Source organism: Zalophus californianus, chromosome 12 (assembly GCF_009762305.2).
Source record: "Zalophus californianus isolate mZalCal1 chromosome 12, mZalCal1.pri.v2, whole genome shotgun sequence".
NCBI classification, from domain to species: domain Eukaryota; kingdom Metazoa; phylum Chordata; class Mammalia; order Carnivora; family Otariidae; genus Zalophus; species Zalophus californianus.
This window is the reverse complement of record NC_045606.1, coordinates 106,212,859-106,228,312: the sequence shown is the minus strand read 5'-3', so window position 1 is coordinate 106,228,312 and position 15,454 is coordinate 106,212,859. Positions and strand designations below refer to the sequence as shown.

Below are 15,454 nucleotides of genomic sequence, written 5' to 3'. Positions count from 1 at the left end.
ATTTTAATTAAAAGGTAAAGTTCATCAACAAGTCTGTTATGAAAGGAAGTATTACTAAAACTGGGGCTGGGGGGTAGAATCGACCTGGCATTGAAAGGATTTATAAGAGGTCACAGTTGGGGAAGCTTTGAGGGCTGCACCGGGGTGCTTGCTGGTCCTCGGCATGGAGGCCAGGGGTCCCCCTGGGGTCTCTGGGGGCCCGGGGCACTTGCTCTGAGGCTATACCCTGTCAGCAGCACGGCGTGCACGGGTGTCCTGGTGTGTTTCCTGGGGTCTGCACCAAGGCCTCTGCCAGGACTCGAGACCTCAGTCTGTCCTTCGCTCTCCTGTTTATGAGCAGTTGGAGAGTAAGCACTTGATGTCAGTTATTTAATGGGCTCTTTCTTCTTTTGCTGTTAAAAAATGTGCCTCCCTGCTGGATGGGTATTGGACAGAGTGTGAGGATCCGGTAAGTGTGGAGTCGGAAGGAGATGAAGCGTTCGCTCTCAGTCACACCAGCCTTTCTGATACGGTCGCCCTCTGCCTCTGGTTTGAGTCTTTATTTAATAACATTGAATACCTTTCCTTTTCCTTCTTTCTCTCTCTCCTCATCCTTATTTTTAAAGGACTGATTTGCTGGTTTTATGTGCTTATGACTTCCCCCCGCTTCTTTATGCTCCCCATCATTTTACGGTGGCCTGTTGCTAGAAAGTCAGTCACCCTACGCTGGCCTCCTGCACCTCCACCAGAGACAGAGATGGCCATCTTAAGACAGGAGGACACTGATCGTTCCGCCAGGTGCGTGTGGTACCTGCCTGGCGCCTGGCAGGGGCCTTGGGTTTTCGGCTGGCAGTCTCCTCTCTCGCCTTGAACAAGTGGGGATCGCCGTCCCTCCTCTTGGCGTCGGGGACTGCGGCCCAGACGGCAGCCTCAGCAGCCCCAGTGCCCATCACCACGGCCTCCGGGCCGGCAGCAACCACTTCCTGCGCCCACCCAGGACCGGTTGGTGAGGGCCCAGCATGGGGCGGCTGACAGAGAACCGAGGCCTGCCTTCCTTGCTCTGGGACTCGGCTGGTACCTTATCTGTGCCTGCATCCAGAAGAGGGAAATGCAGCAGCCGCTCAACACGGCGAATCTTGGTCCGTGGGACTGCCCAGGCACTAAGGCGGTCACTAGGAGAAGTGCATGGAAGGACACGGACATCATTTGATGTGTCCTTGAGCTCTGGAAATGGCAGTGTGAGACGAGAATGAGGTGGTCCAGGGGACCGTGGGAGCAGTCTCCGAAAGTCACGTCCCGGGCTCGAGCTGGCGGCTGTGAGAATGGGGAAGAACACCCATCACACACCATCCTCACCCATTCTGACAGCTAAGAGGGGTGCAACGATTTGCAGCACAGGGTGTGAGGGGCTGGGGGGCTGGCTCTGCAAGGGGCACCTGGCTTCTGGCCTGAAATACAGTATCGAGCACTAAAAAGAGAGAGGCTGCCAAAATCACCCAGCTCCAGGGAATCCTGGTGAGAACAGAGAGCCCCGTGTTGTTCCAGGACGGCAGACTGGCTCACCCTTGTCTGGACAGTGATTGGGCAAGCCCAGGGGGACGGGCCCATGCATTGTACCATCAGGAAGTTTCTGCAGCCCCCGCTATTAGGAAACAACACGGGAGGACCACCGCTCTGTGAAAGAGCCTGGAGGAGGTGGTGAGTCCTGCATCATGTGTCAGCGCTGACACGTTAGGGGAGCCCACCCAGGCAGACTGAGGCCTCGAGGGCCAGCCCTGCCTGCGTCCTGCCCCTGATCCTCGAAGCCCCCCCAGGGTCTCTGAGCCCATGTGCACCTCCTGCCACCTCTCCTTCAGGAGAGACCCGTCGACAGCGGCTGCTTCTGGCGTCACACCTGGCCCCTGTCTGTGTCCTGCAGCCCATGTCACAGGCCCCCGATCTTGTTGCCTCTTCAAAGGACCTTCCTCACCCAAGACCTGCATTGGAGTCCCTCTTGCTGGACCTGCCAGGCCAGCTGAGCCCATGCCTGTCACTAGGAGCCTCCCTGGACCATGTGGACAGCTGCCAGCTAGCCCCCACCTGACAGCTAGCAGCATAATCCTGAGGAAGTTCTCATTTAAGGACATGAAAGAAAGAAGTGTCAGGGTGATGATGAGGAAGACCTGAAGTCTAAAATAAAATAGGCTCCAGCCAACAGGCCTTCCTAGGTGGCACAGAAGCTGAGTGTGGTCAGATCAAGAGGGACAGAACTAGGGGCAGACAGAATGCGTCAAATGCGTAGTCGAGGCGTGAGGGTTCTAGGGGCCGCAACCTTCTTGCAGTGCCCACCTGCTGCCGTGCATAGAAGATGCTTGAGGCGCCTCTCCCAGCTCTCCGCTCCTGGCCCATGGAACCACCAGACCCAAACCTGGATGTTGTCCAGGCTGTTGGCTGCACCCATGTCTCCCTCCTCACACTCACCACTCACTGTGGGGTCCGGCTTCTCACAATCCACCTTTGGTAGCAGCTAGTGTCTCTCAACTTCCCCTCTGGCCACCCTGATGACCTCCCTCCACTGGGTCACAGGGTGTTACCATGGGTCCCACATTTCCAGACTGAAATGTCAACCCCTTCCCATGCACTAGGCCTGCCCCGGCCCCCTTCTGGTTCTGGAGTGCTTGGCCTGGCTGCTTTCACCTTGAAGACCCTGACCTGGTTGCTCCTTCCCCCTACACACCTGTAGCCTTTCCTGCTCTTCTTTTCTGTTTTTTTAAATTTTTTACTGTTATGTTAATCACCATACATTACATCATTTGTTCTTGATGTAGTGTTCCATGATTCATTGTTTGTGCAGAACACCCAGTGCTCCACGCAGAACGTGCCCTCTTTAATACCCATCACCAGGCTAACCCATTCCCCCACCTCCCTCCCTTCTAGAACCCTCAGTTTGTTTCTCAGAGTCCATCGTCTCTCATGGTTCGTCTCCCCCTCTGATTCCCCCCCTTCATTCTTCCCCTCCTGCTATCTTCTTCTTAACATATATTGCATATTTGTTTCAGAAGTACAGATCTGTGATTCAACAGTCTTGCACAATTCACAGCGCTCACCACAGCACATACCCTCCCCAATGTCTATCACCCAGCCACCCCATCCCTCCCACCCCCCACCACTCCAGCAACCCTCAGTTTGTTTCCTGAGATGAAGAATTCCTCATATCAGTGAGATCATATGATACATGTCTTTCTCTGATTGACTTATTTCACTCAGCATAACACCCTCCAGTTCCATCCACGTCGTTGCAAATGGCAAGATCTCATTCCTTTTGATGGCTGCATAATATTCCATTGTGTATATATACCACATCTTCTTTATCCATTCATCTGTTGATGGACATCTTGGCTCTTTCCACACTTTGGCTATTGTGGACATTGCTGCTATAAACATTGGGGTGCACGTACCCCTTCGGATCCCTACGTTTGTATCTTTGGGGTAAATACCCAGTAGTGCAATTGCTGGATCGTACGGTAGCTCTATTTTCAACTTTTTGAGGAACCTCCATACTGTTTTCCAGAGGGGTTGCACCAGCTTGCATTCCCACCAACAGTGTAGGAGGGTTCCCCTTTCTCCACATCCCCGCCAACATCTGTCATTTCCTGACTTGTTAATTCTAGCCATTCTGACGGGTGTGAGGTGGTATCTCATTGAGGTTTTGATTTGGATTTCCCTGATGCCAAGCGATGCTGAGCAGTTTTTCATGTGTCTGTTGGCCATTTGGATGTCTTCTTTGGAAAAATGTCTGTTCATGTCTTCTGCCCATTTCTTGATTGGATTATTTGTTCTTTGGGTATTGAGTTTGATAAGTTCTTTATAGATTTTGGATACTAGCCCTTTATCTGATGTGTCATTTGCAAATATTTTCTCCCATTCTCTCGGTTGTCTTTTGGTTTTGTGGACTGTTTCTTTTGCTGTGCAAAAGCTTTTTATCTTGATGAAATCCCAATAGTTCATTTTTGCCCTTGCTTCCCTTGCCTTTGGCGATGTTTCTAGGAAGAAGTTGCTGCGGCTGAGGTCGAAGAGGTTGCTACCTGTGTTCTCCTTTAGGATTTTGATGGACTCCTGTCTCACGTTTAGGTCTTTCAACCATTTGGAGTCTATTTTTGTGTGTGGTGTAAGGAAATGGTCCAGTTTCATTCTTCTGCATGTGGCTGTCCAATTTTCCCAACACCATTTGTTGAAGAGACTGTCTTTTTTCCATTGGACATTCTTTCCTGCTTTGTCAAAGATGAGTTGACCATAGAGTTGAGGGTCCATTTCTGGGCTCTCTATTCTGTTCCATTGATCTATGTGTCTGTTTTTGTGCCAGTACCATATTGTCTTGATGATAACAGCTTTGTAATAGAGCTGGAAGTCCAGAATTGTGATGCCGCCAGCTTTGCATTTCTTTTTCAACATTCCTCTGGCTATTCGGGGTCTCTTCTGGTTCCATACAAATTTTAGGATTATTTGTTCCATTTCTTTGAAAAAAGTGGATGGTATTTTGATGGGGATTGCGTTGAATGTGTAGATTGCTCTAGGTAGCATTGACATCTTCACTATGTTTGTTCTTCCAATCCATGAGCATGGAACATTTTTCTATTTCTTTGTGTCTTCCTCAATTTCTTTCATGAGTATTTTATAGTTTTCTGAGTATAGATCCTTTGCCTCTTTGGTTAAATTTATTCCTAGGTATCTTATAGTTTTGGGTGCAGTTGTAAATGGGATTGACTCCTTAATTTGTCTCTCTTCTGTCTAGTTGTTGGTGTATAGGAATGCCACTGAGTTCTGTGCACTGAAATTATATCCTGCCACTTTACTGAATTCCTGTATGAGTTCCAGCAGTTTTGGGGTGGAGTCTTTTGGGTTTTCCACATACAGTATCATATCATCTGCAAAGAGTGAGAGTTTGACTTCCTCTTTGCCGATTTGGATGCCTTTGATTTCTTTTTGTTCTCTGATTGCTGTGGCTAGGACTTCTAAAACTCTGTTGAATAGCACTGGTGAGAGTGGACATCCCTGCCGCGTTCCTGACCTTAGGGGAAAAGCTCTCAGCTTTTCGCCATTAAGAATGATATTCGCTGGGTTAGGTTTTTCATAGATGGCTTTTATGATATTGAGGTATGTACCCTCTATCCCTATACTCTGAAGAGTTTTGATCAAGAAAGGATGCTGTACTTTGTCAAATGCTTTTTCTGCATCTATTGAGAGGATCATATGATTCTTGTTCTTTCTTTTTTTAATGTATTGTATCACGTTGATTGATTTGCGGATGTTGAACCAACCTTGCAGCCCAGGGATAAATCCCACTTGGTCGTGGTGAATAATCCTTTTAATGTACTGTTGGATCCTATTGGCTAATATTTTGGTGAGAATTTTTGCATCTATGTTCATCAAGGATATTGGTCTGTAATGCTCCTTTTTGATGGGGTCTTTGTCTGGTTTTGGGATCAAGGTAATGTTGGCCTCATAAAATGAGTTTGGAAGTTTTCCTTCCATTTCTATTTTTTGGAACAGTTTCAGGAGACTAGGTATTAATTCTTCTTTAAATGTTTGGTAGAATTTCCCTGGGAAGTCATCTGGCCCTGGGCTTTTGTTTGTTGGGAGATTTTTGATGACTGCTTCAATTTCCTTAGTGGTTATAGGTTTGTTCAGGTTTTCTATTTCTTCCTCGTTCAGTTTTGGTAGTTGATACATCTCTAGGAATGCATCCATTTCTTCCAGGTTATGTAATTTGCTGGCATAGAATTGCTCATAATACGTTCTTATAATTCTTTGTATTTCTTTGGTGTTGGTTGTGATCTCTCCTCTTTCATTCATGATTTTGTTGATTTGAGTCATTTCTCTTTTCTTTGGCTATGTCTGGCCAGGGGTTTATCAATCTTGTTCATTCTTTCAAAGAACCAGCTCCTAGTTTCATTGATCTGTTCTACTGTTCTTTTGGTTTCTATTTCATTGATTTCTGCTCTGATCTTTATTATTTCTCTTCTTCTGCTGGGTTTAGGCTTTATTTGCTGTTTTTTCTCTAGCTCCTTTAGGTGTAGGATTAGGTTGTGTATTTGAGACCTTTCTTGTTGCTTGAGAAAGGCTTGTATTGCTATATACTTTCCTCTCAGGACTGTCTTTGCTGTATCCTAAAGATTTTTAACAGTTGTGTTTTCATTTTCATTGGTTTCCATGAATTTTTTAATTCTTCTTTAATTTCCTGGTTGACCCATTCATTCTTTAGTAGGATACTCTTTAGCCTCCATGTATTTGCGTTCTTTCTGACTTTCTTCTTGTGATTGCATTCTAGTTTCAAAGCATTGTGGTCTGAAAATATGCAGGGAATGATCCCAATCTTTTGGTACCAGTTGAGACCTGATTTGTGACCTAGGATGTGATCTATTCTGGAGAATGTTCCATGGGCACTAGAGAAGAATGTGTATTCCGTTGCTTTGGGATGGAATGTTCTGAATGTCTGTGAAGTCCATTTGGTCCAGTGTGTCCTTTAAAGTCTTTATTTCCTTGTTGATCTTTTGCTTAGATGATCTGTCCAGTTCAGTGAGGGGGGTGTTAAAGTCCCCCACTATTATTGTATTGTTGTCAATGTGTTTCTTTGCTTTTGTTATTAATTGCCTTATGGAATTGGCTGCTCCCATGTTAGGGGCATAGATATTTACAATTGTTAGATCTTCTTGTTGGATAGACCCTTTAAGTAGGATATAGTGTCCTTCCTCATCTCTTATTACAGTCTTTGGTTTAAAATCTCATTTGTCTGATATAAGGATTGACACCTCAGCTTTCTTTTGGTGTCCATTAGCATGGTAAATGGTTTTCCACCCCCTCACTTTCAATGTGGGGGTGTCTTTGGGTCTAAAATGAGTCTCTTGCAGACAGCATATCGATGGGTCTTGTTTTTTAATCCAATCTGATAGCCTGTGTCTTTTGATTGGGGCATTGAGCCCATTTACATTCAGGTAACTATTGAAAGATAGGAATTTGGTGCCATCGTATTGCCTGTAAGGTGACTGTGACTGTATATTGTCTGTGTTCCTTTCTGGTCTATGCTGCTTTTAGGCTCTCTCTTTGCTTAGGACCCCTTTCAATATTTCTTGGAGGGCTGGTTTCATGTTTGCAAATTCCTTTAGTTTTTGTTTGTCCTGGAAGGTTTTGATCTCTCCTTCAATTTTCAATGACAGCCTAGCTGGATATAGTATTCTTGGCTGCATATTTTTCTCGTTTAGTGCTCTGAAGATATCATGCCAGTCCTTTCTGGCCTGCCAGGTCTCTGTGGATAGGTCTGTTGCCAATCTAATGTTTCTACCATTATAGGTTACCTATCTCTTCTCCCAAGCTGCTTTCTAGATTTTCTCTTTGTCTGTGAGACTCGTAAGTTTTACTATGAGATGTCGGGGTGTTGACCTACTTTTATTGATTTTGAGAGGGGTTCTCTGTGCCTCCTGGATTTTGATGCCTGTTTCCTTCCCCACATTAGGAACGTTCTCTGCTATAATTTGCTCCAATATATCTTCTGCCCCCTCTCTCTTTCTTCTTCTTCTGGGATCCCAATTATTCTAATGTTTCATCTTATGGTACTGCTTATCTCTCAAATTCTGCCCTCGTGATCCAGTAGTTGTTTATCTCTCTTTTTCTCAGCTTCTTTATTTTCCATCATTTGGTCTTCTATATCGCTAATTCTCTCTTCTGACTCATCCTAGCAGTGAGTGCCCCCATTTTGATTGCACCTCATTAATAGCCTTTTTGATTTCGACTTCGTTAGATTTTAGTTCTTTTATTTCTCCAGGAAGCGTTTCTCTAATAACTTCCATGCTTTTTCAAGCCCAGCTAGTGTCTTTAAAATAATGATTCTGAATTTTAGGTCTGACATCATACTAATGTCCGTATTGAGTATGTCCCTGGGAGATGGTATTACCTCTTGTTCTTTTTGTTGAGGTGATATTTTTCATCTTGTCATTTTGTCCAGAGGAGAATAGATGAATGAGAGAACGAAATGCTAACAGGTTAACAACGTCTCCTGAAAATATACTCTAAAGAAATTAGAAAAGATCCGAAACCAGGGAAAAAGAAAGGGAAAGAAAGAAAAAAGAAAGAGAAAAAAAAGAAAAAGATAAAAACAAACAAAAACAGAATAAAACAAAAAAAACAGAATATGATCAAATATGATAAGGCTAGTGCATAGATCGGTGCCACACACTAGATTTTGGGTCTATTTTGCTCTGTTAGAAGAAAGTGCCTCCTAAAATTTTAAGGAAAGAAAGACATATATGTACAAAATAAGGGCTGATACAATGAACGGATGGAATATCACTGTAAAGGTGAAGATTATAAAAAATTTTAAAAAAGGAATTGATAAGGTGCTTGAAAGAAGAAAGAAAAAAAAGGGAGAGAATGTGATCAGGCAGGAGACTAGAAAAAAGCCATACAGTAGAGATTTAGGGTATATTTTTATCTGTTAGAAGAAACTGTATCTCAAAATTTTAAAGAGAGAACAACATAAATATATATGCCAAAAATAAGGATAACTACTATGAAGGGATAGAATATGACTCTAAAAATGAAAAATAAAAAAAGGGATTGATAAGATGTTGGTTGAAAAAGGGAAAAAGAAAAATTCAAAAAAAAAACCCAGTTAAAAAATTAACTTTGAAAGACTAATGAATCATGGTAAAAAAAGCCACGAATTCTATGTGGAGTATTCCCCTGGCACTGGAGTTCTCCCGTTCTCATTGATCGGTAAACTTGGTCTTGGCGGGCTGTTTGTGCTGATCTTCTGGGGGAGGGGCCCGTTGCCATGGTTCCCAAATGTCTTTGCAGGAGGCGGAATTGCCCCTCCCTTGCTGATCCAGGCTAAGCAAGGTGCTCGGGTTTGCTCTCGGGAGCTTTTGTTCCCTGCAAGCTTTCTGTACAGATTTCGAGGAAGAGAGTGAAAATGGCGGCCTCCCAATCTCCACCCCAGAGGAGCGAGAACTCGGGGCCCCACTCCTCAGTGCGCCCCCAGAGAAAAGCAGTCAATCACTCCTCTCTCCCTGGTCTCCGGCCGCACTCCGTGCTCACCCGGCCTGTGACCGAGCGTTTCTATCTCTGGCACCCGACCCCGTGTGGAGTCTCCAAACCCAGCAGATCCCTGCGGTGCGCTCCCGCGCCGCTCCTCCCGGGGGAGGAAGGGGAGTCTCCCCGGATCTGCCGCTTGTTGGGTCCCTGCTGGAGGAGTAGCGGCCCGACTGTGCCGAGGATCAGGGTTTATTGCAACCCCGAGCTGAGAGCCCACTCCTCGGCTCTGTCTCTGCAGCCAGCTTCCCCGCTCCGATCCCTGGGAGCTCTGCCGCACTCAGGCACCCCCGGTCTTTCTGTGACCCCGAGGGTCCCGAGACCACACTGTCCCGCGAGGGTTCCACCCCCCGCTTAGCCACTGCAGCGATGTCCCTCCGCGGAGCCGACTTCTAAAAGGTCCGATTTTGTGCTCCGCGGCTCTAGCACTTGCCAGAAGTGGCCGACAGAGGCCCCCTCCCCCGCCGTCTATCCTCCCGAATATCGCCTCGGATTCACTTCTCTGCACATCCTACCTTCCAGAAAGTGGTCGCTTCTCTGTTCAGAGAGTTGTTGCTATTCTTTTCTTCGATCTCCTATTGAGTTCGTAGGTGTTCAGAATGGTTTGATCCCTATTCAGCTGAATTCCTGAAACCAGATGAAATCCAGGTCTCCTACACCTCCACCATCTTGCTCCGCCCCCTTTCCTGCTCTTCTTAGTGCGTCCTGCCCACTGTGCTCACCTGTGTGCCATGCTCACTGTCCACCACGCTCCCTGTCCACCACGCTCACCTGTCTACGGCTGCCCATCTTTCTTCACCCATCACCAGTTTGCTTTCCTCACAGCACTTACCACAGACCAACATCTTATTTAATTGTGTGTTTGTGTTTATTGGGTCTCCCTCTGTGGGAATGTACGTCCCTTAATGGGAGCAAGAACTGCGTCTTTTTTCACCCTCAGATCTTCACAGATTTGAAAACTAAATGCCTAATATGTTCCTGACTCCCTCTACTTTATCAATTTATTTCCAAATATTTAGCGAATTCCAATCTTATATGAAGTTCTGTGTCTGTACGCCCAGGATGCAAAGCAGCCCTTCTGTGGAGGTAAAGCGAGCTAAGCGGCCACGAGCTGCATCCTCAGCCCCTGGGACTCATGGGCGCAAGTAAGTGGCAGTGTCTCTGGCAGGAGAACGTGGCACATAGGAAGTGTTGAGTCGCGCCGGCTCATGTGGGTGCACGCACACATGCACACAAGATGGAAATCAAGTTTTCGTAGCCTACTCTCTGGTTCAGTTTTTCTTTGTTAATAAAGCTTATAGTCTAGCATTGACTGATAACGTTGATGGAATTTGCTAAAAGGGATCTAGATGAATTTTGTTTGTGTTCGCTCTACCATCTTAAAACTAAATAGTGGCAGGTGGAAATGTTCCAGTGACACCCCTTCTAGAGTGATAAATAGATTCATGTTGTATTTCATTAATGGTTAAATTTATAGATCGTGTAAAATAAAATATCCGTGAATAGTAAGTTTTACATCAGAAAGGTCGGTGACGTCCTCCTGTCTGGTGCTGAGTTGGTGGTTTTCTGGGTGTGTGACCATATCTATTGTGATCTTGCTTCTTGCAAAGTGCATATTATAGCAGAGTGCACATATTGGACATTTAATCAATTAATTTTTAAAAAGATTTTCTTTATTTCTGAGAGCATGAGTGGGGGGAGGGCAGAGGGAGAGGGAGAAGCAGGCTTCCCACTGAGCAGGGAGCCCAACGCGGGACTCGATCCCAGGACCCTGGGATCATGACCTGAGCTGAAGGCAGATGCTTCACTGACTGAGCCACCCAGGCGCCCCCCTGAAGGATATTTTTGATGTGTATCTGGTTTAGTAGATTTTCAGGATTCGAGGCTGATGGTTCCTTTCTTCCAGCACTTGAAGAAAGTTGTGTGATTTCCTTGTGGCCTCTGTGGTTTCTGATCGGAAATCCTTTGTCTTTTGGATTGTGTTTCCCTCATAGGTAAGGTGTCATTTTTCTCTAGCTGCTGTCAAGGTTTTTTCTTTGCATTTAGTTTTCAGAAGTTTGCCTGTGTGTCTGGGAGGAGACTGAGTTTACCCTGTTTCCTCAGCTCTGTGAATCTTTAGGTTTCCATCTCTTGCCAAAATTGAGTTTTCAGCCATCATGTTTCTGAATGCCCGTTCAGCCCTGCCTTCCTTGTCTCCCCTTCTGGGACGCTGATGATATAGATGTTAGATCTTTTGCTACAGCCCCACACTCCCTGAGGCTCTGTCCATATTTTTTTTCAGACTGTTTTCTCTCTGTTGTTGGAATTGGGTGATTTCTGTTCTCCTAGTTTACAGGTTTTTCCCTCTGTCCCTCATTCTTCTATTTAGTGCATCTACTTGAGCTGCTTATTTTGGTTATTGTATTTTTCAGTTATAATATTTCCATTTGGTTCTTTTTGTATTTGTTTGCTGAGACTTTCTGTTTCTTTGCTAAGCCTTCTAGTTTTTCATTTCTTTCAAGTATGTTCATAATTGTTCACTGAAGCAGTTTTATTAAGCTGTACAATCTTTGGCAGGTAACGCTAACATCTTCCAGCCTCAGTGTTAGTGGCTACAGATTGAGAACTTCCCAGTTTTGGTATAACAACTGATTTTCTGTTGAAACCTGAACATTTTAGTATTCTATTATGAGCATCTGGATCTCATTTAAGCCTTGTGTTTTACAGCTTTTTCTGACACTGCTCTGCCAAGGTGTGTGTGTGGGGGGGGGGGTCTCTGTTACTAACATGGGGATGGAAATCCAAGTTCCCCCCTAGATTTCTGCTGACATCGGAGGGAGGGGATCTTGTCCATATGCTGGGCAGGGTAGGTGGTAGGAGTTTGAACTCCCCATGTGGTCTCTATGGGGGTCTGACATGGGGGGTGGGTATACCACCCACTGCCTACCTGACTGCTCCCCTGACCCAGGGGCCTCATTCCAGCTTCATAAGAGAGGACGCCCAGGGTCCCCCTTGGCCTTTGTTAGCATGGGTATGGGTGGGCTGTGGTTTTTTTTGGTGGTGTTTGATGGGAGGAGAGCTGTTATTGTCTAAAATGTGCTAAGTCAATCCCTTCCTGGCCCTCTGGCTGGGGAGAGGCGACCTCAGTCAGGGCTTCTCCTGCACTTGGTGCTCCCAGGTTGCTGCCTCAGCTCCAGTGTGAGGTGCACAGGCCAGAGGACAGCCCAGGGCACCCTGCATGTGTGGCTCCTTGGATTCCCTGGGAACACAGCAGCCTGTCTCCTGCCCTCCCTTCAGAGCCTTCTGTGCATACCATCTCCAGGGTTTTAGTTGTGCCTGGCGGGCAGGGTAGGGGAAAGTACATCTTCTCCGTCTTCCTGGAAGCAGATCTTCTCTTCATGGGGTTTTGGCTCCTCCAGTACGCCTTGGACAGGCGTTCAGAGAAGACGTCTAAGCCCCAGCGTATGCACTGCTTTGGTTTTTATATCCAAGTGCCCGGTTTCTGCCTGCTCCCGGGAAAGCTTAGAAGCCAGTCTAGGGGTTCAGGGTCCCCCTCAGATTGCCTGTATTAGCACTTCTATCAGTTGGCCAACTGTTGTGACCGAGTCTTCCTCACAGACCCCAGAATCAACATAGCTCAGACTCTTCTGCTCTTTAGATAAAAAAATATTATTGATGTTTTGTTATTTTAAATTTTACAGATGAAAGTTTTTTATAGGCACTTCCTTTTGTGCTCTTGATTTTTTTGTTTCCTGGTAGATATTAAGACCACCCTTTTGGGAATGGCATGTTTAAACTATGCTTATTCTCTAAACCCACAGTGCTAGGATTATGCTAATATTGCAACTGTGCTTTCAGTTGAGAATACTCCTGGCAATGAACCAATGGTTAACAGCCACGTAAGCCATACACTTCATATGGGTGGTTTTTTAGTCACTTTTGGCAAATGGAAGATTCTTGCTTATTATTAAGTACACTTAATCCTAAAGTAAGGGTAACGGTGACTGTGGGGTGGGTGTCCCTGCAGTGACCCGTTCTCTAAATGCTATATTCATGCAGAGCAGCTTAGAACAAGTTGCCATAGGAGGCCGGCCTGTTTGGTGAATTTCCCCATCAGCTTCTCTTTTGGGTAATGCCATAGAGCCTTTTGAGATTTAGAAATGTTTCAACTGTTTGAATCTTGCCATTTGTAAGTGTAAAAAAAAAATGTTAGATTTGCATTTGAAAAAAGAATTCAAGTGTGTTCATGAAGGCAGCTTATATCTGCTGAGCCCTTCTTTTTATTCCCCAGAACATGTGGTTCTCAGCAAGTTCTGGAACTCCCTATACCACACTCACACACACACATAAACAGGCACGGAGCCGTCCTGATGTGAAGATTTTGGTAATGTGTTTTTGAACAGGGCATAAAAATATATCTCTGTAATTACATGATATTTAGTGATTAGATAATTATGGATAATTGCATGGGGTAGTTCTAAGTGCTAAAGTGTTACCATAAGATCTAAAATGTACAAATTGCATAATAATTATTCTTGGGAGTTATTTGGTAATTCTGAGCATAATTATCATGTGATCTGCAGTGCATGTAATTAATGCATAATCACATGGATTTTGCCTTCATAACTACTTTGCTCTTGTTATAAAGCTCTTTGTCATAACATTTGAGTATAAATATAATGTAATTGGCTCCCAGATACAGCACATTAAGCCCCATGATAATTGCCTTCACAGTGACAATACCCTTATTTCATTACCACTGTGTGGCTCTTCGGCAGGATGGAGTTAGAACGAATTGCCCGAGATGTGGTGGTGAGCAGGCAGGCTAGTGGCCAAGTGGTGGGTAAATGTGCACACATCTGGGTCAAGAAAGTCTTTGCTGTGACCAGAACCTTTCCGTGAGAAAGTCTGAATCTTTCACGGGGACAGATCCCTCTTCCACGTGAAATGTGCACCTGGCGACAGCTCATTTCATCCAGCCATGGCACCCCTGGGCGTTGTGCTTCTCATCCGGCAAAGTGTCCGTCCTATTTCTGGTCTAGTGGTCTCAGGAGATCGGGACTTCTATAAGGAGAAGACCTTATTAATAAACCACAGTGAGAGGGAGCCATGGGTTGTTGATGGCATTGAGGGCAAACTTTGAAATGGCAGCAGTTTATCCTGAGACTGAAACAAGACCTTTAGCTCAACTTCTGGGTTGATAATGCAGCTTTTCAACTTTCCCCAGGCTTCACGTGGCAGGACGACTACACCCAGCACGTGATGGCCCAGGAACTCTCAACCCTTCCCCATGCCTACCCGCAGCATCTGGAAGCTTCCGACACAGCCAGGTAAGCAGACTGCTCTCTGGCTGCAGCCGACATCCATCCAGCTTGTTCTTGTTTGGACGTGTTGTATTTGTGCTGTAGAGGGTCCAGAGGGTGGGAGAGTCCTTCTCTACCGTGTCCTAGCGCAGGGACGCAAGACGCGTTGGCATGACCCCCAAGCCAGGTGCCGTCCTCACGACAGACACCCCAGTGGTCCTTCCCCTCCCTTTCCCAAGACCTTTGGGAAGCCCTGCATCTTCAGAACCTTGGCTGAAAGCAGAAAAGTCAAGATTTCTCATTTCCCAGTAAGAATTTATGTTCACTTTAGTACAAAAAGCAGAATTCCGTCGTGAAAGTTTTCCTGTTGCCAGAACGTAGCAACCTCTGCTGAGCAGCGACATCTCATTTCATCCTCACTACATGCATTGAGGGGTTCCTAAAGCCTGTCCCGTTCTTGGAGGGAAGGGAACTGAGACGTGGGGCAGTTGGAACTCAGTCCAAAGACAGACCACAGGGAGCCACTTGGGTTTGTCTCATTCTTCAGCCATGGTGCCAGATTCTTCAAGTTGATAGAATGTGAAAAGGGCCTTCCCCAAAGGCTTAGGGAAGTTTGGAAGGCCCATTTTTTTCCCCCTAAGAGAGAGACTATTCTGAAACTTTAGTTAGAAAAATCTCAGTGACACAAAAACATAGGTATCTGCCTTAAGCTTGTGTTCCTCTAATAAGTGAAGTGGCTAAGCCACCAAGAAGTTCATTTCCAAATCCACTGAGAGTTAAGTGAATGAACACACCTAAGGGACTTGGACACACTGAAAACACATTCACCATGTTAGCTCTCTCACCAGCTGGACTGTGAGTTTCTTGAGGGTAGGAAACATGTCCTTCTACTTCTTGTGCCTAGCTTGTCTACGTTGAACACCTCCTTTGTCAGAAAATATGCCATTATAGTCTGTGAGTATGTGTAAGACTTCTCTGCAAGAAAAAACAACAAAAAACCAAAGCCAGGCTATCTCAAATTCCCGTTTTTGTTTTGGATTATTGCCTACTCTGCACTGGTCTTTACATCTGGGCGTTTCAGTGCTGTCCACTGCTTCTTCCTTCCAAGTAAAGATTTAACTTGACTAACC

The 15,454-nt window shown here is 45.6% G+C and overlaps 1 protein-coding gene across 4 annotated transcripts in view; it reads left to right on the top strand.

Moving 5' to 3' along the window:
- PTPRN2 (protein tyrosine phosphatase receptor type N2) overlaps nt 1-15,454 on the top strand; it is an 809,200-nt gene that overhangs the window by 283,642 nt on the left and 510,104 nt on the right. For all 4 annotated transcript variants that reach the window (XM_035723337.1, XM_027574319.2, XM_035723336.1 and 1 more), the window contains exon 4: nt 14,249-14,351. In XM_035723337.1, the coding sequence (XP_035579230.1) occupies nt 14,249-14,351 (103 nt within the window). The remainder of the gene's footprint in view (nt 1-14,248; nt 14,352-15,454) is intronic.